This window comes from Liolophura sinensis, chromosome 11 (genome assembly GCF_032854445.1).
Source record: "Liolophura sinensis isolate JHLJ2023 chromosome 11, CUHK_Ljap_v2, whole genome shotgun sequence".
Classification (NCBI taxonomy): domain Eukaryota; kingdom Metazoa; phylum Mollusca; class Polyplacophora; order Chitonida; family Chitonidae; genus Liolophura; species Liolophura sinensis.
The window spans coordinates 13,735,476-13,757,070 of record NC_088305.1 but is presented as its reverse complement, the minus strand read 5'-3'; the positions used below and the strand labels follow the sequence as shown (position 1 = coordinate 13,757,070).

The 21,595-nt window shown below is 40.3% G+C and overlaps 2 protein-coding genes across 3 annotated transcripts; one reads left to right on the top strand and one right to left on the bottom strand.

Annotated features, from left to right (window-relative positions):
- Nucleotides 1-1,765: 1,765 nt before the first annotated feature.
- Nucleotides 1,766-6,940, bottom strand: LOC135477911 (large ribosomal subunit protein eL43). Its single transcript, XM_064758126.1, has 4 exons — nucleotides 6,928-6,940; nucleotides 4,369-4,497; nucleotides 2,945-3,027; nucleotides 1,766-1,939 (listed from the first exon to the last, which is right to left on the bottom strand). The coding sequence occupies exons 1-4, from the start codon at nucleotides 6,928-6,930 to the stop codon at nucleotides 1,876-1,878; spliced, it is 279 nt and encodes a 92-aa protein (XP_064614196.1). The 5' UTR covers nucleotides 6,931-6,940; the 3' UTR covers nucleotides 1,766-1,875.
- Nucleotides 6,941-8,400: 1,460 nt separating this feature from the next.
- Nucleotides 8,401-18,395, top strand: LOC135477874 (cytoplasmic 60S subunit biogenesis factor ZNF622-like). Of its 2 annotated transcripts, none has more exons than XM_064758081.1 (8): nucleotides 8,401-8,452; nucleotides 10,417-10,610; nucleotides 11,844-12,186; nucleotides 13,686-13,883; nucleotides 14,647-14,809; nucleotides 16,023-16,165; nucleotides 16,844-16,978; nucleotides 18,187-18,395. In XM_064758081.1, the coding sequence occupies exons 2-8, from the start codon at nucleotides 10,434-10,436 to the stop codon at nucleotides 18,312-18,314; spliced, it is 1,287 nt and encodes a 428-aa protein (XP_064614151.1). In that variant the 5' UTR covers nucleotides 8,401-8,452; nucleotides 10,417-10,433; the 3' UTR covers nucleotides 18,315-18,395. The 2 variants fall into 2 exon arrangements, with proteins under 2 accessions (XP_064614151.1, XP_064614150.1); XM_064758080.1 differs by lacking the exon at nucleotides 8,401-8,452 and adding an exon at nucleotides 8,507-8,581.
- Nucleotides 18,396-21,595: the final 3,200 nt, after the last annotated feature.

Genomic DNA, 21,595 nt, shown 5'->3' with positions numbered 1-21,595 from the left:
GGCAGTGCTCGAGGGAAGGCCGTCAGGATCGGCAAGTTGCTGGCAGAGTTGGACTTGAACTCCCAGTGATCGCACTGATAAGAGGCTCCTAACGAGGAAGATTACCAGACACGACAAATAAAATCATAGGAAATGGACACTCAAAAAATTAATCTTAATTTAACACAAAGTCAGTTGTCGGAGTGATGCTGGAATATATTCGGTTATTGGAGCGGATTATTGTTAAATATAACACACATATTCTATTAAATCTACATAAATATTCCATCAAACTACCTGGATATTATGTTGAATATATGAGGGTATACGCCTACAATTCGTGACCCATTCTATCAATTTTATTAAACGAGTGGTGTAATTTTCAAAATTACATCACGAGTTTAATAATTTTCACAGAATGGGTCACAAATTGCACATCCTATTTATCCAATAATTTGTTTTGAGCCGGTTTAGGTAGTTCATAGTTAAGACAACGTCTGTTTGATTGGTAAGTATGTGAACGAGATGCGTACTGATATCGATATGTGCGTAACGGCTGGAACCGAACCACACATTTCACTAAATATAGTTGTAGAAAACATTGAGGAAATCTGTGATTTCTGTGATCAGAAAACATGTCACAGTCCATTAGTTCACCATAAGATGGTGAGCTTTCATTTTTGTTCGAAAATATCAGCATTCATAACCGCTCATTTATCGAAACATTTGGCTCCAAAGTTGTGACCTAAGTCTAGGTCATTATCTCTATGACAACCGATGTCACGCGATCACTTGTGAGTGCGAGAAGCGGTGATTTCGGAAATCATACTGAACGAAATACTCACATTTAAGCTTTTAGCACGAACGATGATTTGTTTTACCCAGGCTCTGCCCAGCTCCTCCCAATATCATGCTGGCGGTCATTGTATAACTGTAACATTCTTGTGTACGGCGTAAAATACCAATCAACTAAATTTATACATATACATGTATATATATATCGGGTAGGCGTAAAAAAAATTGGCCATACTTTGATGCTGCATTGCTCCCTCTATCCTTTGATCAAATCCTTTCAAACATTCAAATGGCATGATTTTGTTAATATACTGACTAATTTTCAAGGTCACAGCTTGAGTAGTCTGTACACTGAAAACATAGCCTAAAAAAACGCACGTTCCCGTGATCCACATTGCACAGGTGTCATGAGTAGAGTGCGCGCTGCACCTGTGTGAAAACCTTTCAATTTAGGCCAGTGAACATTCAAACCGATAATCTAATTAGTACTGTCAAACAAACTCTCAAATCTTTTTCTGAGTTATGATAGAATGTGTTCTGTTACTGCAGTCTTGGACATTGGTACCACCTGCACAGGAACTAGACCAACGGTCCTTTGTTCGATTGGCATTCAACGCCAATCTTTAAAAGTTTCACCTTCAGGAAAGCGGGGTGAACCTGGCTTTAGGTCTGATGTGAAATAAATCTAGGGCTGATTCGATTATGCAAATTTTGAATTAGGGAAAATCTAAACCTGATCAAAACATTAATTGCTGAAAGATTACAAACTGTTAAAGACTATTACTTACTTTGAAAACATTTATAACCTTTTCAAAATTTTAACGATCCCTCCCACTAACTACCCTCTATTACACAATTTTAAAATCACATTGTTTGTTTCAAGTTCATCGTCAAAACTATCTTGGTTGAATCAGCCAGATGCTTTTAAAAAAATTTAAAAAGAAAAAAACGGCTCAACTGAGACACAACATGAAACAAACAAGAACAAAGATTTTCTTCTCTCATCTCCTTTACTCATGAATATGGGTGTGAAATCCAACCAGTTCTACAGTTCCAAACGGGCGAAGTGACAATAACAGTTTCAGTGGGCCTAATTCAGGCTTAGGATTCCTTCATGTCTCTCAGACGTCTCACGGCACTCCTTACTGTCACTGCTGCCATTGTACTGAGAATGAATGAAAAAAGAAAAAAGAAAAATTTAGATCAAAGCAAAGTCAGAAACAGAAATTCAGATGCAAAAACAAAAGTCCTCTATTTACTTATCTGACTGAATAAAAGCCTGCAACCCAATAGAGATGTTCTGAATTACCTCCCTTGTTACAGGACAGCGACTTACTATGACGAAACCTTATAGGGGTTTTGAGGCTTAAAACTACATGTGGGACCTCATCTATTAAACCGTGCAGAACACCGGTTTGCATCACGGCACTGACAAATATTTTCGAGAGAGCAGCGGAATTGAAAAAAAAAAAAATACGAAAAAAAAACAAAAAACAGAACTGTCCATGAGAATAAGAGATCTTGAATGACGTTAGTGTTTTTCACCTTAAAGAGCGTAAAATCGGTCTGCTGTATTTGATCATCTATTAAACCGTGCAGAACACCGGTTTGCGTCATGGGAGTGACAAATATTTTCGAGAGAGAAGCGGAATTGAAAAAAAAAAATACAAAAAAAAAAAACAAAAAACAGAACTGTCCATGAGAATAACAGAGATCTTGAATGACGTTAGTGTTTTTCACCTTAAAGAGCGTAAAATCGGTCTGCTGTATTTGATTAGAGTCAGGATTTTAAAGTCAACTACAAATGGTTTAACACAATACTTGAAGTTTGTCCTGGGCTGTTCCAATAAGTTTACACAATCACCGCGTTTCCAAGGCACAAAGGACACCCTTTAACGTTAGAAACTTCTGAGTTTTCACAACTGTTAAGTTCCTCTATTTTCTGAATAGTTCGGCTATTCTAAATAACATTTTGTGGAACTTCTTTTAGATCCCCATGTTAGAGCGAATGTAATTGATAATAGTTGTCTAACATTTCTGATTGGTCGGAGGATACAGTAGGATTTTTTTATTTTCTTTTTACCTCTAGGAATAGAAGACGTCTCATTCGGAACTTCCCTATTTGAGGACAAGTATCAAAGCTGTGTTAATCCTAGAGCATTAACCTTACCTGTACACCCACGCTCCTCCAGCCACCACTTTACGACACGATTTGCATCCCCAAATACCCACAGCCCTCCTCTTCATCGCATCCTATCACACAAAAACACATTCAACAACTTTAAACAGGATTTAAAACTGCTGCACAAATATCAAGGGACATAACTCTGTTTGCTATACATGCACAACACGGTCGTATCCGCAGAAAAAAAATAACATGATTGAACAAATCTGACATCAACAATTATACAACAAAAAATCAATCAAGAAATAAACATGTCAATCAATGGCCAGGTTTTCCATAGTTAAAAGTAGCTTTCAAACCACAAATACAAGCTACATTGCTTGTCCTCCTTAACCTCCCTACTCCTATAAGAAATATTTTTATCACACCACCTGTCAAGGAATGTTGCAGGCTGTACAAATTTACAGTACTGTAGCACAGAAACACTCTGTTCAAAACAGACCACTAAACTCCCCTTATAGATACAATGTATCAATCATATTGACTGGGTTAGCCAGTTTCCAGCTTATCATGCAAGGCCAAACTTACAAATATGTTTGTTGGAGGTAAAAAAAAAAGACGACGTACATGTAACCTCCAAAGAAGAGATTCTGATGGGTGTCATTTCTTGTTTTTAGCTCAATGTTAATTTCTATGAAATTCCTCATTAATCAACAAAAATAATGACAAAAAATTCACAACAAAGTATTTTGATTGATTTATTTCATTTGTGTTTTACACCGTACTCTAGGATATTTCACTTCCATGATGACAGCCATTCCTTATGAGGAAGTGATATTCACATTAAAGACTTTCGTCATAATGAAATATTCCTCCATACAGTTTAAACCATCAATCCGTCAAAAAAAAAAAAAACTATACATTTTCTTTTCACATAAACATCTTATTTTCAGACCAAAAGTTTAAGTGAGTGCTTGGGGTTTAACGTCATACTCAACAATTTTTCAGTCATATGACGATGAAGGAATCCTAGAGTATATGTAATATACCTCCTTGTCGCAGGACGGATTTCCACCACTCTTATCTAGTGCTGCTTCACTGAGATGACTAAACGAAGGCAAGTAAGCCGCCCCGCCCGAGCCATTATACAGGTACTGGTCAACCAGTCATTGCACTATCAACTTCATGCTGAACGTCAAGCGAGGAAGTTACAACTCCCTCTTTTAAAGTCTTAGGTGTGACTCAACCCAGGATTGATCCTGGATCTACCACTCACGAAGTTGACGCTCTACCAACTGTGCTATCTGGGCTGGTCCAAAAGCTTAAAGATGGAGGAACTGTGCAAAGCTTTGGACAAATTTCTAGATCTAGTACTGCACCAAGATCAACCATGAGAACTACTATGCAATGGGTGCCAAGTGTACGGAATCTTTCCTAGAGATAACATGAGAATGTTTGTAGTCGCTCACCTTTCCACAAAACTGACAGGTGTACTTGCAATGCTGAGTGATCTCCATCTTCTTCACCGTTTTTCGGAGGGAGGCACCGTACCTTGTGCCATACTTGCCCACGATCCCAACCTTCTTGGTGCGCTTTGCCTGTGAAGCAATTAGCAGAAATATCTGGTTCAAGTCTCAGAAGAGGTTAGAAATGTGTTACACCTGAAAATTTATTATTTTATTTTACAGGTGACACATGTTGATTAATATTCATAGTTTCTTGAGAAGATTGATTACTTTCCTATCAGAAAACATTAAGTGTTGGCATCAACAGTACCATTTAAAGGCCTTTATGCGGTTTGAGATAGAATGTTAAACTTCAGGTGAAATAAAGCAGTTTTATTTAGTTGGAGAATATTTATTAATTTTATTGGTGTTTTACGATGTACTCAAGAACATTTTACTTATACGACGGCGACCAGCATTATAGTGGGAGGAAACAGGGCAGAGCCCGGGGGAAACCCACGACCATCTGCAGATTGTTGGCAGACGTTCCCACATACGGCCGGAGAGGAAGCCAGCAGGAGCTGGACTTGAACTCACAGCAACTGCATTTGTGATAGGCCCCTGGGTCACTACGCTGTGCTAGCATGCTAACCGAGCCACAGAGGTCCCCAGTCAGGGAATACTAACTATGGAAATAATGGCTGAATATTTCCTTAACGTTACCTACCAATCCCACATGGCACAGTAGTTCCTAGTTTGAACTCTTCTATCGCTAAAAGTAAAAATAGTCCTTATGTATCATGTGACCTGTCACAAATGTTAGGCAACTACTGCGGGATAAGATTTACTCAGGCCTCTCCATAAAAGCCGACAGCCGTCGGTTTTTGGTCGTACCATTTTGTTAGAACATTAAAAACTGCATACTCCAAGAAGTAATAGAAGTAAAAGAATTGGGTTTTTGTGTTGCACAATTCAGTTGCTTCAGAATTTAATTTCTTTCAGTTATAGAATTTAGCAGCCTGGTTCCTTGCTTTCCAATGTTACTTATTGTCTTGAATATCACAAATTCACTGTATAGTGACAGATAATTGGTTATATGCAATAGCAAATGGCTTAGAATGAATGTATTTTAGGCCTGCGGTCTCTAGACCCCCGCCCCTTTTGCTAACGCTTGCCGAGCGCCATCATACAGGTGTTTCAAAAAGTATGGAGAGCCCTGTTTACTATGACATGAGCATCTGAAAAAATTTCCCAAAAAGTTATATAGAGCAGGCTAACAGTGGACAAAACTTTAGAGCTGAACTTGAGAAGTTTGTAAAGGAGAGAGGTGTCATTTGTGCCTCTGGAACACGGTAGGATAAGTGATCAGTAATTTAATAATGTCTACAAAGATTGCCTAACATTTTTCACATGACACAGGTGGACTGTTTTTACCTTCATTTTCAGATTTCCAACTCGAAACTCCCTATTCAAACCCATAAGGCAATGTGCTCTGCCTACATTTAAAGACCAAAAACTGTCACAAGCTCAGAGTTCAAAACGAGACAGTCAGCTTCTACATTTTTAGCTTCAATTTGGTTCAAAGCACACTTATACAGCAATGCTGCACCAGTGAAAAAATTTCACATTGTACAAGAGAGGCATCTAAGAGACAGGTAAATATTAGAAATTGCTGAAAATACACCTCAAGATGACTTTAGCTCTATGGGGCTGTGTTTTAATTCTCGTTTGCTGTTCTCAACATACTGTTGTTGTCTGCTACATGACGTGGTTATTCGTAACCCTTGTCCATTTCTGCGTCCCATATATGACAGTGTACTGGACCAATACTTCTTCGTTCGCAAGGCTAACACCGGTGATCCAACATGTATGACATATCCCAGTGTTCCCGGGATGTTCGCTCAGAGACAGCCTACTGCAGGCCTCCACAAAAAGCATCGCGAACAGTAGAGCAATTCCGAGAGTTACTGACCCATTATATGTTAATTTCAAACCTGGCGCATGAATGACATATAATGCTGGTAGGCCTCCAAAGAGAAGTTTTGGCCACTGCACACTTGCAAGGTGAAGCGTATCAGTACACTGACATCCATTGGATGCAAAACTGGAGAGGGATTCCGGACACCCACGTCATGCAGCAGACAACAACAGTATGCTGAAGACTACACACTGAGAACCGGTAAAACAAGCATGATACAGTGCAACGTCTCTATATAAACAGCCCCATAGAGCTTAATGGAACAGTAACAAGCAGATTTATTTAACCGACTGACGTCCCTCTACAACGTTACAGTACCACATTGTTCTCTCGTCGCTGACAACTTGAACCTACACTTCCCGAGATGGGACATAAATAAACTCAAGATCGCCGAGACTCTACATAATGCAGTTGTTGTTGTTATCAACCGACACGTACATTCACCGAACTTATTAATCTACTTCTTCTTACATATAATCGTTAAAACAGCCACACACAAATAGCAAAAACATCATACTACAAATTATTTATGTCGATATTTATTTCAAAGACATGGTTGGTTCGGGATTATTCTAGATTTACTTTCAGCTATTCACACAACCCACCATTACGGTAGCTGAGACGGTGTCAAAAAGACAGGGAACTGTGGGAAGTGATATCTCGTAGCCTAGCATATAAGCCGGATTCAGGAGATAGGGTCTTGCATTTTGCAACGTCTCCTAGACTCAATATAAGCCCGACGATTTTTTTTTTTGAGAAAATATGGCTAAATATAAGGGCGGAGACGGTTTAGTAGGGGTTTTAATAAGAAGCCATTTACATTTTTTTTTATCCCGTAATAATTTTGATAACTTTATCCTTTAGCATTTAGCCTAGGACTTTGAATCTTGGATAGACCTGCGTGGAAAGGTAGACCTATGCTAGGACTAACATAACACTGTTATATTAGCCCCATGTGAAACTCGTTCGTTTTTTTCTTTCCGTTTTACATCATTGACATATAACACCATTGACTAGACAGTTAAGTTTCACCTTTCGACCCCATGCGACGCATGTGGACTGGAATAGACTTATATAACATCAGCACTAATTATATTAAGGCCTTGCGCGCGGAGATGTACATGCGTATAGGATCCTGCCGTTAAAATCAAAACTTTTTAATTTATTTTATGAGTAAATCATTAGATAACGTTTCTCGCCTAAAGTAGTAGTTGGAATGTATTATACATGTATATAGAATATTGTTAATCGATCCTGCCTATACTTATGATGGTTATTTGTGGACAAACTGCATGGTTACTATACCGTGACTATCCGAAGGCTGCAAGAGAAATTCAGTTCAGCTTGGACCTGAGGTGCCACTGTGCGGGAAAAGTTACGTAGGCCTTCAATTATAACTCAACATAGACGTTCGAGTCAGGCTTATTTCACAATTTCCCCCCATGTATATCTTTGCAAGGATAGCAATATTTCTAGGGAAGTTCTTTTTATTTTCTTTTTCACTAGTAGGCTTAGCTGTCGAATGTGTACGTTTATCGGACTAAATTTCTTACGATGTAAGGTAAAACATTTTAGTAAAACCCGATCGCCGCAGCGCGCTTTTCAAAATTGGCCTTTATTTACTTAAAATTACATATGTGTGACGCCATCATATTTAAAGACGTTTGTTTAAGGCCATGTACACATACTGAATCATTACAAACCACCCGACAGGTTCGATAATATTTCAGCTGCTTTCACCTTCGCAACATTTCACATGGAAGTGCATGAAAGGCAGAGCCAGACCTTTCGTCATAGTTACACATGGTAAAAGAGGAAACGTCTGGAAATTCTAGAGACTAGAATAAAGTTCAAAATAAAAACCTGATAATGAAACGAACATGTTAAATAAAACAGAGCGGTGATTATCTGAACGCTCAACACTGACAATGAAAACAAACATCTTTCTACAAGAATCTGTACGTATATTATTGGAAATTATATTATATTTATTTCATTCTGCCGATTGTAGAGGAAAACGTTATTAAACAAAAACCATCGGATTAGCATTTTCACAGGTTTTTATTTTACACTAAACCCAACGTGTGATTGGGTAAAGGTGGTGAAAGTCTCTTTAGTTTGTCAGATCAGGTAAGTATGTTTCCAGCGTCATACCGTGTCTGAATCCTTACATTGGATGTTTGGTTCAAATGTTTGGTTCGTTTTCTGGGGTGATAACAAATGACACTGGCTGTAGACGAAATAATAAATTCCGAGACTGTGAGTATCTCTACCATCTAAGTATCTGGCAGTGTGGCAGTGACAGTGTATGGAGTTTAGTAAATTCATTAGGCCTACATGATTTTAGAGATACTGGAAATCCTTATCTTTTTAAGTTGAAGATGTCTATTAAAATTCTCAACGATAATCGGCACATCACCTCAAAAAGACATCTAATCTATTAGCCCCGAAAGATTCCAACTCCTTTTCTTAGAGTAGCCTAGCGTCTTTGGGGTCTCGACGCTTACAGTGTTAATTTCGTACTCAATGAAGGTCCAGGCCGATTGTCTTTGTTATAGAGCAAGTCTTGCGCTAACAAAAGGCACCAACTTAAAGACCTGCTTTCTGCACCCACCACACCGCCACCATACGTCCCAATGCGATTTAGAGTAGATTTATTATACCCATTAAGGCTTCCGTGGTATACGCTCCTCAGCGAATGTCGCTATCTACCTACTGCTCCTCTATGAAGCAAGACATGTGCGTATACCGTTCAAGCTTTCTTGGCTATAATAAATCTATTTTGAATGGACTAGGGACACATATAGTCACGATGCAGTGGGTGCAGAAAGCAGGTCTTTAAGTTGGTGTCTTTTATTTGTGCGAGACTTGTTCGATAACAAAGACAATCGGCCTGGATCTTTTTTGAGTACGAAATTAGCATTGTAAGTGTTTTGATTCCAATGGCGCTAGGTGATTATAAGAAAAGGAGTTGGAGTCTTTCGGGGTTGCTAATTTATATGTGTGTATGGTACATCTCAACTGGTCCAATTAAGTTAAATGTTGAGGCCTGTTTTCAAGAATTTCTGATATTTACTTCCTCATTCAACACTAAATTTAATTGGACTAAATCTCAACAAAACCTTTTAACCTCAACAAGACATTTTCATGTGTGTACGGCACATCTCAACAAAACCTTTTCTTCTCAACAAGACATCTTCATGTGTGTACGGCACATCTCAACCAAATTTTTTCACCTCAACAAGACATTTTCATGTGTGTATGGCACATCTCAACAAAACCTTTTCACCTGAACAAGACATCTTCATGTGTGTATGGCACATCTCAACAAAACCTTTTCACCTGAACAAGACATCTTCATGTGTGTATGGCACATCTCAACCAAATTTTTTCACCTCAACAAGACATTTTCATGTGTGTATGGCACATCTCAACAAAACCTTTTCACCTGAACAAGACATCTTCATGTGTGTATGGCACATCTCAACAAAAGCTTTTCACCTCGGCACATCTCTACCAAATTTTTTCACCTCAACAAGACCTCTTCACGGTGTGCGGCACATCTCAACAAAACCTTTTCACCTCAACAAGACATCTTCATGTGTGTACGGCACATCTCAACAAAAGCTTTTCACCTCAACAGGACATCTTAATGAGTGTATGTCCGACTCAACCAAACCTTTTCTCCTCAACAAGACCTCTTCATGTGTGTACGGCACATCTCAACCAAACCTTTTCAACTCAACAGGACATCTTCATGTGTGTACGGCACATCTCAACCAAATTTTTTCACCTCAACAAGACCTCTTCATGTGTGTACGGCACATCTCAAGCAAACCTTTTCATCTCAACAAAACCTCTTCATCCCAACAAGACATTTATATGTGTGTACACCACAGTACATCTCAATAAGACCTCTTAACCTCAATGAGGCCTCTATTTGTATCAACTTAAATCCCAACAAGATGTCTAGTTATGTACGTGTGTATGGTAGATCTAATCAGCGTCTCTTTACCCCAACAAAACCCTCGTCATACAGTAACTGAGATAATGACATGAGGATTAAGAGTAACACGTGTGATATTTGTTGACAGTTTTAGAGGTCATCAAGATGGCAGATGCACTGTTTACGTGCATCACATGTCGTGTAGCGTTCCACGATGCCGACACCCAGCGAGCTCATTACAAGAGCGACTGGCACCGATATAATCTGAAGAGGAAAGTCGCTGAGATGCCACCAGTCACGGCAGAGAACTTTCAACAACGAGTGCTGGCACAGAGGGAAAAGGTAAAAGAAAAAAATTAAAAAGGGAGAAGCATTTGTCTGATTCAGCCTGACTTTCGGACCAAAATAAAAGATATTTTAACTCAGCTTACTAGCTTGGAATTTGAACCATTAATTTCTAAAAATTTGAGTCCAGGCTTCTGCCATTGGACTGATCTGTTTAATGAGAAAATTCCCTTCAGCTCTTAGGTGTATATGGTGCTTATATTTCCCTCTATGTTATTTTTTTTAATTTGTGTTTTAGGTCTTTATTTAGCAAAGATCAAGTATGGAGTTTAAAAACTATCAGATTAGTACATAAATGAAGGGACTCACAGGCTGTGGTGTCTAAAGCTTATATGTAGATCTGGGGGTTCTCCATGGCCAGAAGGCCAGCAGTGCGCATTGGTCCAGGAACCTCCCACCAAGGAGGTCACTGTGAGGCAAAGTCCAAGGTTTCCTCTTCAGCCGTACGTGGTACTTCCCCCACCCTTCCCACAGGGCTCGACACCATATCCTCCAACCCGCAATGCTGGTCGCCGTCATACGAGCGAAATATTCTCGAGTATGGCATAAACACCAATCAAATAAAGAAATAAATAATAACATGTAGATCTTGCTTCAGTGAATTAACATAACTAATGAGGTTGCAGGGTATGATCCAGCTTTCGCTGGGTGGACCTGTCACCCTTGGTGATATACATCTAATATCAGCTTCCTGAAGAATGGTGATTTACTGAAGCCAGATTCTTGTATTAAGTGAACTGAACATTTTGTTCAGCGTTAAACATCCATTAACATTATGAAACTAGAGATACATGACATCTGTATGCCAGGATTTGTTGGCATTTAGCTAACTCAAAAGGCGGATGATCCTGATTAAATTTTATATTTATGGATTTCCATTATCACATTTTTTGAAACAGCTTTAGTTGAGGAGAACTAAATATTAAGCTTGCAAACTTCTTTGTAATTTTTGATAATCAGCTTTTTAAGGTGGATGTAGCATTTTCCTTAATATGCATACCCTCTGGGTCTCAACAGAAGCTGTAGAATCTGATGATTTAAAACCATTTTACTTGGTTAGAAAAAAAATTTAAAAAGGAGGTGGAATTGTTTTCCAGTGTTTAATAATTTTTCATCAAATGTATAAACTTCATAGTTGTCTTTTCTTTGCCTTAATGTGCTTGATGAAGCATATAACAACTTGTAAATATATTTACAGCAGCTTTTTTTCCTGTATTTATCATTATTCAGGTTTCTGAGCAAGAAAAGACCACATCAAGTCACTGCCAGCTGTGTAACAAACATTTCAGTTCTCTAAATGCCTACAGCAATCACCTCCAGTCCAAGAAACACAAAGAATTACAGAGTAAAAACGAGGCAGAGAAAGTGAAAGCCGATGTGGACCGAAAAAACGAAATCAACAAACACAAAAGCCAGCCAAGAGCTGGGGATAAAAATACAGCTAAGGAAACGTCTAAGAAAGGTACGCAGCCTTCCATTGGTGAGGAAGATGGCCAGTCTGTAGGTATCGACCAATTAGGACAGTCAGCAGTTAAGGCGCAGGAAAGAGTTCTGACAGAGCTAGATGACGAAGGTATGAAGTATTGAATATTATGCATTTATTTACATGGTAAGTTTGACTGTTGAATCATGTCCGTGAAGGTCGGCCTAGTGAATTCCCTGTGTCAGTGCCATCTTTGTAATTGCCTTCCTGGAAGGCGATCAAACCCCCAAAAAATGTCACCTAAATTGTGGACTCAGATTCTTGGAGGTATTTTCAAGATTCTATGCTTCCAATGATCCCCATGCTTCCAATGATCCCCATGCTTCCAATGATCCTCATGCTTCCAATGATCCCTGTGCTTCCAATGATCCTCATGCTTCCAATGATCCCCATGTTTCCAATGATCCCATGCTTCCTATCATCCCCATGCTTTCTATCATCCCCATGCTTCCTATCATCCCTGTGCTTCCTATCATCCCCTTGCTTCCTATCATCCCTGTGCTTCCTATCATCCCCATGCTTCCTATCATCCCCATACTTCCAATAGTCCCCATGCTTCCAATGATCCCATGCTTCCTATCATCCCCATGCATCCTATCATCCCCATGCTTCCTATCATCCCTGTGCTTCAATTGATCCCCATGCTTCCTATCCTCCCCATGCTTCCTATCCTCCTCATGCTTCCTATCATCCCCATGCTTCCTATCATCCCCCATGCTTCCTATCACCCCCCCATGCTTCCTATCACCCCCCCATGCTTCCTATCACCCCCCATGCTTCCTATCATCCCCCTGCTTCCTATCATCCCCATGCTTCCTATCATCCCCATGCTTCCTATCATCCCCCATGCTTCCTATCACCCCCCATGCTTCCTATCACCCCCCATGCTTCCTATCATCCCCATGCTTCCTATCATCCCCATGCTTCCTATCATCCCTGTGCTTCAATTGATCCCCATGCTTCCTATCCACCCCATGCTTCCTATCATCCCCCATGCTTCCTATCACCCCCCATGCTTCCTATCACCCCCCATGCTTCCTATCATCCCCCTGCTTCCAATCATCCCCATGCTTCAAATGATCCCATGCTTCCTATCATCCCCATGCTTCCTATCACCCCTATGCTTCCTATCATCCCTGTGCTTCCATGATCATGCCTTTGTCAGGACTTTAATAATGGTAGTTGTTGCTGTCTTTCTTGACTCTGAGCAGTGAGAGGTTAGCACAAGAAGACGCAGGTGTTTACTCACCTAATGACTCTGGTTAAGTACGATGTGAAACTGAAGCATACATGCCAACATTCTTGGTCGGAAGAAGAAGTGCTCTGTGGTGACAAGTTAGCATGAATTCAACCGTAGGCCATTTGCCTCCTACCAGTATGATGTATTTCACTTGTGGGAAAGTCAGCCAGTGATGGTGTGTGGTGAACTCTGGGCTGTGTACTCCACCCACACATATAAGACTGACTACAGTTGTATTAACAGTGAAAAACTCAGAAGTACGTGTACAACGTTAATCGTCAAAAAGACGGAGACAGAGAATCATTCAGCTTTGTTTGTGTTTTCTTATCCCTGTCTTTGTGTGTTTCAGACATGGTTGAGGACGATTCTGATGCAGAATCCTGGGAGAGTTTTGACGGGGAAGGCCTGGGCGTGGAAGAGTGTCTGTTCTGTTCACAGGTCAGCCAATCCATGGAGGACAACCTGAGACACATGACCGTCAAGCACGGCTTCTTCCTCCCCGATGCCGAGTACATCTCTGACCTGGAGGGGCTCATTTCATATCTAGGTAAGTGAGGTTTTGCTGAACTCTCCTCATACACAGGCTCATAGCTGTTCCAAATACTGTTGAAAGAGCTCACAGCTCCAATACAGATGGCTGGTTTAACATGATCCAGATTGACCAATGGAAACAACAGGTAAATCGTAAGCCATGACGTTGTTGTTAGAAAGTTACGAAACAAAATGATGAATACGGCACAAGTTTGACGAAATTCTGAAGAGGTTGTAGGTTCTGCTGTCTTTGGCTTGGCGCTATCGTTTGACAGCACCATAAATATCTTAGCACTTTGTCGGATTTGCAGAAACAAAAAATACACACCGTAATGAAATGTTAAAATCATTCAGTTCAATTTCTTCTGAATTGATACACGTAAGAGCTGGTACAGTTAAGAGGTCTGTCCAGCTTTGGTTTCCTTCACCCTTCCTCTGTTCTCTTCAGGCCTCCCTGTAGCCTCCCTCTGGTTTCTCAGGCCTACCTCTGGTTTCATCTGGTTTCTTCGTGCCGCCATCTGGATTCCTCAGGTCTCCATCTGGTTTCCTCTGGCCTCCCAGTTGTGTCTTCTACCAGTAAGGCATCCCTCTGATTTCCTCAGGCTTACCTCCTGTTTCCTCAGGACTCGCAGTGGTTTCCACAGGCCTCCCAGTAGTTTCCTTAAGCCTACTACTGGTTTCCTCATGCGTCCATCTGGTTTCCTCAGGCCTTTCTAAGCCTCCCTCTGGTATCGTCTAATCATAAACAAGACAAATATACCTCTTTTCTTGTGCTCCAGGTCAGAAGGTTGGGGAGGGTAACGTTTGCCTGTGGTGTAATGAGAAAGGTCGCAGGTTCCAGTCTACACAGGCTGTACAGAGGCACATGGTGGACAAGGGACACTGTAAGATGCTACATGAAGGAGAGGCAGTGCTGGAGTATGCTGACTTCTATGACTACAGGTAAGCATGAAGTGGAGGCAGTGCTGAAGTAGGCCGACTTCTGTGACTACGGGTAAACATAAAAGGGAGGCATTGGTGGAGTATGCCGACTTCTATGACTACAGGTAAGCATGAAGTGGAGGCAGTGCTGAAGTAGGCCGACTTGTGTGACTACGGGTAAACATAAAGGGGAAGCAGTGCTGGAGTATGCCGACTTCTATGACTACAGGTAAGCATGAAGTGGAGGCAGTGTTGAAGTAGGCCGACTTGTGTGACTACGGGTAAACATAAAGGGGAAGCAGTGCTGGAATATGCAGACTTCTGTGACTACAGGTAAACAGTGCTAGGCTATGCAGACTTCTGTCACCACAGGTAAATTTAAAGGCGAGGCAGTTCTGGGGTATGTGAACTTTTATGACTACAGGTAAATATGACAGAATGATTGTATTTGTATTTGGACTGCGTTTACGACACAAGGTGGACAAGCAACATCGATGTGACCAAACAGAATTGAAACTTCTGCATTGTGCTGTTACAACCCACAACATGCTCTCCAACCAATCAATTTAACTCTGCTGTTTAACCAGTAGTGTAGTTTCGAGGTCAAACTCTTTTATTGATGAAGGTAGAAATAGTTCAGCTGCATCATGTGACCTCTCACTGATGTTAGGCAATTGTTTTTAGTCACATTTACTATTACATGGGGCATCTGAAAAAAGTTTCACAAAAAGTAATTTAGATTAGACGAATGATGGAAAAAAATTGAGAAGCTGATGATGTGTGAACTGGAGAAGTTCCTAAAGGAAAGAGGTGTCATATGTGGTTCTGGAAAAGGATGAGACAGGTGATAAGTAAATTAATGTCATCAAAGGTTGCCTAACATTTTTCGCAGGTCACATGACAAGGACTGTTGTAGAACTGTTCTATTCTTCGGCAACAAAGGAGTTCAACTTGAAACTCCCCTATTGCTGGACATGTTACATTGTTGAATGTGGAGGATAGGGCAGGCAAAAACGAGCTGACTGCGTTGATAGTAACACTTTCACCAGGATATCCATGTGATCGGATTGAATGTATTTAGTAAACAGTTACTCGCTAACAAAAAATCTTAAAAATGACCTAAATACAACAGAACCATTCAAAATTTTTCTTTGATTTTTAACAAAAATACATGTAGACACGGTTTAAGTGAATCATTAAAATCATTGGTGTTTTTTTTTTTTTCCAACTGTAGGACTAGTTACCCAGACTTTGCTGAGTCTGAGGGTGGGGCTGCAGCGTCCCCTGGTGTGGGGGAGGAGCCAATGGAAGAAGATGAGGAGGAAGTGGATGAGGAGCCACTGGAGAGTGACGGATATGAGCTGGTCTTACCGTCAGGTATGCTTTACTTACATGTATATGGTGACAGTATGGTTTATGGGTGGAGAAATCTGGTCTTAACCTCTGCCCTTTAAGTTGACAGCCTTGCTTAAACCAGTGGTAACTTAATTCATGCACCTGAAGCTGACCTCATGATTCAGCGACAAATCATCAGAGACATAAGTTAGTTGTTTTTGCCGCAGTTTGAAAGCTTTATTGATTTTAGAAAGGTGTTTTGATGTTTGTTTGGATGGTAGAATGATATCATAGTACTAGAAAATAGTAAATTTCAGCAAAATCAAACGTAGTATTTTGTGACATTTATTTGTTTGGGTAAGTATTATACAGGTTAAAACAAGTGGGCTTAGTTTACTGACCCCGGCTCGATGTCTTGCAGCTGCTTGAAACGTAAATTGGATTTGAAAAAATTATGCGTCAGTATTTATTTGACATGATGCCGACATCATGTTGGCACGATGAGGTGTAAAAGTAGACTGGTGGAACATGAGGCGCAGTACCGTTTTGTCCTTCAGTTTTTATTGTTCTGTTTTTGTGGTGTACTGTAGATATAAAGGCTTTTTTCTGCGAGATTTATCACGATTGCCATGGCATTTTTTTCTGATTTTACGTGTAAAGATTGACCATATACAATGTTCTTCATGCTGATGCACTGTTATGTATGCTTGATTGTGACAGGGGTGACCGTGGGTCATCGCTCGTTACAGCGGTATTATTGCCAGAACTTGCCACAGCGGAGGGCCCCCCGGGGACAGTCTGTCATGCCACGCCTTCTGGCTCAGTACAAGGCGCTGGGATGGACTGGCATCAAAGGTAAACCTGTCATTTCCTCAAAATGCTGTTCATTTCTGCTTGTGAGGTCATGGGCGAAAAAAGTTCATTGGTTGGGCATGTTCCCGGCTCAGCTGCCATGTTACCCTTCAGTAAGCTGGAGCATGGGCTCATACACTGTCCTCAAAGGGTTAAAGCACAAAAAAAGATTTTCCATAAATCCTGTGATTTTTTAAAATAACCGCGAATTCATATTGCCTCATAGTTCATGAATAATAAATACTGTTGCAATTAACACTCCGACCGTAAGTGGGAAGGTCTGGCAGGAACCTGCAGATGGTCGTGGGTTTTCCCCAGGGCTGTGCCCGGTTTCCTCCCTCCATAATGCTGGCCGCCGTCGTATAAGTGAAATATTCTTGAGTACAGCCTAAAACACCAATCAAATAAATAAATAAATAAATGAATCAAGCGTTCGGTTGCACTTCCCAAATATAAGATTGTCTATTTTTTTGTCACAATTATAATTTATAGCTAGTGTTAGATGGTTCTGTTCATCATCAAAACAGTAATTAAAGTTAAATCCCAAACATGTTATCACCTTTTTAATGGTGTATATTTTCAAGGTTTAGATGACAAGTGCGGCCAACTCAAAAATGCTGGTTAGTTTGACAGGCTTTAGATGTGATGTGTTAAGTAATGGCCTTCAGCATTCATGCGTGACTAGGTAATGTGAAATCAGAATTCCTGCAAGATTATAGGAAACTTGTGCTTGGCATGTTGAGGAGACGATTTGTGGCGGGAGGAAACTGGGCAGAACCCGGGGGAAACCCACGACCATCCGCAGGTTGAAGGCAAACCTTCCCACGTACGGCCGGAGAGTGAGCCAGCAGGAGCTGGACTTGAACTCACTGCGACCGCATTGGTGATAGGCTCCTGAATCATTATGCTGCGCTAGCGCGCTAACCAACTGGGCAACTGAGACCCCCAAAAATGTCGGCAGATGACACACATAGTTAAGGAATATGGAAGGCTTGCATATAAGCGAGGAACTAAAGATGTAGTTAGCTGTAAACTAAAGATGTAGATAACTGAAAACTAAAAATGTAGTTAGTTGTAAACTAAAGATGTAGTTAGCTGTAAACTAAAGATGTAGTTAGCTGTAAACTAAAGATGTAGTTAGCAGAAAACTGAAAAGTGCATGATTGTACACTCGGCCTAAAAACCTAAATAACTAAACTATATGTTTTCAGGGGAAGCAGCTGTACAGAAGGCCAAAGACCTGGCCGAATTCCGCCGCTTGCGCCATCATCACTACATGAAACTCGGGGTCAAGGCCAATAAACTACAGCATCATTTCCGCTGCCAAGTCATCTTCTGATTGGACAAAGAGGACAGTGAGACATAATCAGCTCTAATGGAGAGGCTACATGTGGATGAAGCCCATTTTGGGGGGTTTTTTTGGTTTTTTTTCTTTTCATGCTCTTTTTTTCAAAATGATAAATATAACCCACAGTTTCTTTGATCGTGAGAGTTTTGATTTAAGATTATAGTAAATTGAGGAGAGTTACATGTAGAGCCGGGTGCACAGATGATTTTCGTTCAAATCACATTCAGCCTTTCATATTGACTATACTCTGGGGCCACTTTCACGAAATCGGATGAATCCATTGCTTGTTACATTGTTTCAGTTGTTTGCGATGAGCGGCTTGTTTCATTTATTTAAATTAAAGTGACCTGATTTACACAATTATAGTTTAAAATATCAGTTCGATGATTCACCTCTCAACAATGTCAGGTTGACATGTATTATGCGTTTTTGGGGGTGTACACGTCTTGTTTCCTTCCCCACCCCCTTTTTTGACCCTCACCTACATGTTATATATTATGTAGGCATGTTTGTTTTTGTTAATTATTCAGAATTAAGGGATATTGTTTTTGTTTTTGACTACACAGTTTTGAGAATGGTTAATGATTCCATAAACTTGCACTGTGTAAGATCAGACTGGTATATGGTATACATGTATATATATATATATATATATATATATATATATATATATATATATATATATATTGTTACAGTTTTCAGTCTGACTTTGGTAGTCAGCACTTGTTAAATTGCACAAATAAATCTCCTGAAATGCATCCATTTGTGTGATTCTGTTTGCTATCTGTGCTTAGAGTACAAATACTGAATTGTTTCTCACATAATCATTTTAAGCTAACTTACGAAGTGAAGTTCATCATACAGGCAACTGAAAACTGTGTGTTAAAATACTTTTTTTTTTACAGATTTATTGAAGAGTTTTATATATTATAATATTTGAATACTATGGCGGGCTTTATGAGCCATTCTGACTGAATCCAGGGACTCTGACGTTCATCACAGGAAAAGAAATTTTTGGAAACATTATTTCAGTAATCCTTTACTCCTAAATGAAGAGTTACTCCAACATTTTAGTAATCGTTTACTCCTGGATGAAGAGTTACTCCAACATTCAGTGTCATGATTTGAGTTGGAAAAACCGAGTTCCTAACCTCTGATTATAAGACTCATAATGTCCACCTTGGAATTCAAATGTTCGAATACCTTTTACTCTTTTCACAAAAATCTAAAAAGATAAATGAAAGTATATTTATATGTAATTTTAAGTGGTCTGTTTAGTGATGCCTACTTCGATTGTGAGAATTTTTTTCTTTGTAAATAAGGTGTGACAGCTTTCCTCTGGTTTCATCGGCTTCATTTCCTGCCATAAAATTGACAGCTGTTAATTAAACAACAGGTGAATTCTTTCGGAATGAAACACTACCCGAGTCAACTGAAAGACAGCTTATTAAAGGTTCTATAAGTAGAACTGCTCAACCAAACTCTGTGTTGATTTGGGGTCTTCTATGCTGCTCTGATGGTCGGCTGGTATAAGCTTTGACATTCTACCTTTTGATATGGGCCATTCACTTCACGAGGGACCGTAATGCAGTGCAACATATGGACTTTCGTGGGATGGAATTACTTTTGCGAATTTACACTGCAGAATTTTTTCTGTTTCTGTGATGTCCAAATACTCGAGCAGGAAATAAGAGCAGGGAATCACTGCACATCTGCGAATGTCTGACAACTCTGACTTAAAGCTGGATTCCATTCTGCCACCTTATCAGTTTATATATGTTTGATTTATTTGATTGGTGTTTTACGCTGTAATCAAGAATATTTCACTTATACGACGGCGGCCAGGATTAAGGTGGGAGGAAACTGGGCAGAGCCTGGGGCAAACCCACGGCCATCCCCAGGTTGCTGGCAGACCTTTCCACTTAGGCCGACGAAGAAGAAGCCAGTATGGACTGGAATCCACAGCGACCTCATTGGTGAGAGGTTCCTGGGTCATTACGTTGCGCTAGCACACTAACCAACTAAGCGACAAAAGCCCCTATCAGTTTATAGAGGCCATGAAAAAAACCAGCAGTAGTGATTCGTTTACTTGGTCAACAAAAAAGGTCATTTTGATATTCCCATTCGTATCAACGAGGTATTGTATTATGTCACGACGCTTCCATCTGTCTGAAAGCACACCGTTTTTCATTACCATAACACCTACAGATTAACCACCTCCCACTGAGTTATGGGGCTTTCTCCGGTTTCCTCCTACTATAATTATGGCCGCTGTCGTGTAAGTGAAATATTCTTGAGTACAGCGTAAAACACCAATCAAATAAATCCAATTAGTTGATTTCTGTACTACCAGCACAAGTCACCTGAAAATGAGTTGTGGCCTTTTCAGGAAGTGTACATTTCTCAGGTCAGTGCTGTATTTGAAGGATATTAAGGGTCTGACAACAACCTTCAGATGGGTTTGGGTTTCCCCTGAGCATAGTTTCCTTCCCCCATGCATGTTCATGAGTTTCCCCTGGGCTCTGCCCGGTTTCCTTCCCTCATAATGCTGGCTTCTGTCATGTAAATGAAATATCCTTGAGTACAGCGTAAAACGCCAATCAGATCAATTAGTAAATTTTTGAAGGAGATGCAGAATGACTAAAGATTATAAAGTAAAACCATCACGATGCTGTGTATTTCAGTCTTCCAGCCATCCAGACTGATGGCATTGCCTGGCAAGTCACCCAGGTGTGGCGGGAGCATCTGGAGGTTTGTACAGAGATGATATGGTTATCACCATCCTCACACTCAATGGTGGTCTAATGTGTGAGGTGTTGCACGGTTCAATCCCAGCTTTTGACTAATTTTTCCTTGGTTCAAGGTGACATTCAGGTGTCTACTGTAAGGTTACATTTGTAACACACAGTATAAACATTTATAGGAGGCCCCTGGGTCATTGCGCTGTGCTAGGACACTGACCATCTCAGCCTTGGAGGTCACGGTTGCCACTGAAGTATCATGCTGAAAACACAGATATGACAATCCACCCAGTCACACTATACTGACACCTAGCCAGCTACCAGTCCTCTTTCCTTGCTCTAACCTCTCAATAGTAATAGCCAAGGGAGGTAGCAACCAGATCAACTTTTGTCATGTCTTTGGGTCTGGCCCAAATAGGGTTTGTACCCAGCTCTTCTGACGTTGGGATTTTTGTAGTAATCACCTTGCACTTGCTTTATTTCAGTGTTTATTTTTTTGTTTATTCAACAATATGTGATAAGCTCTTTCAG

Excerpts from the sequence above, each read along its gene's own strand:
- LOC135477874 (XM_064758080.1), top strand. The coding sequence starts at position 8,512 with ATGTTTGGTTCGTTTTCTGGGGTGATAACAAATGACACTGGCTGTAGA. Across the intron at positions 12,187-13,685 it reads GACAGAGCTAGATGACGAAG|ACATGGTTGAGGACGATTCT; the intron begins GTATGAAGTATT and ends TGTGTGTTTCAG. Across the intron at positions 14,810-16,022 it reads GCTGACTTCTATGACTACAG|GACTAGTTACCCAGACTTTG; the intron begins GTAAGCATGAAG and ends TTCCAACTGTAG.
- LOC135477911 (XM_064758126.1), bottom strand. Across the intron at positions 3,028-4,368 it reads CCTGTCAGTTTTGTGGAAAG|GATGCGATGAAGAGGAGGGC; the intron begins GTGAGCGACTAC and ends TTTGTGTGATAG. Across the intron at positions 1,940-2,944 it reads GGAGGAGCGTGGGTGTACAG|TACAATGGCAGCAGTGACAG; the intron begins GTAAGGTTAATG and ends ATTCATTCTCAG.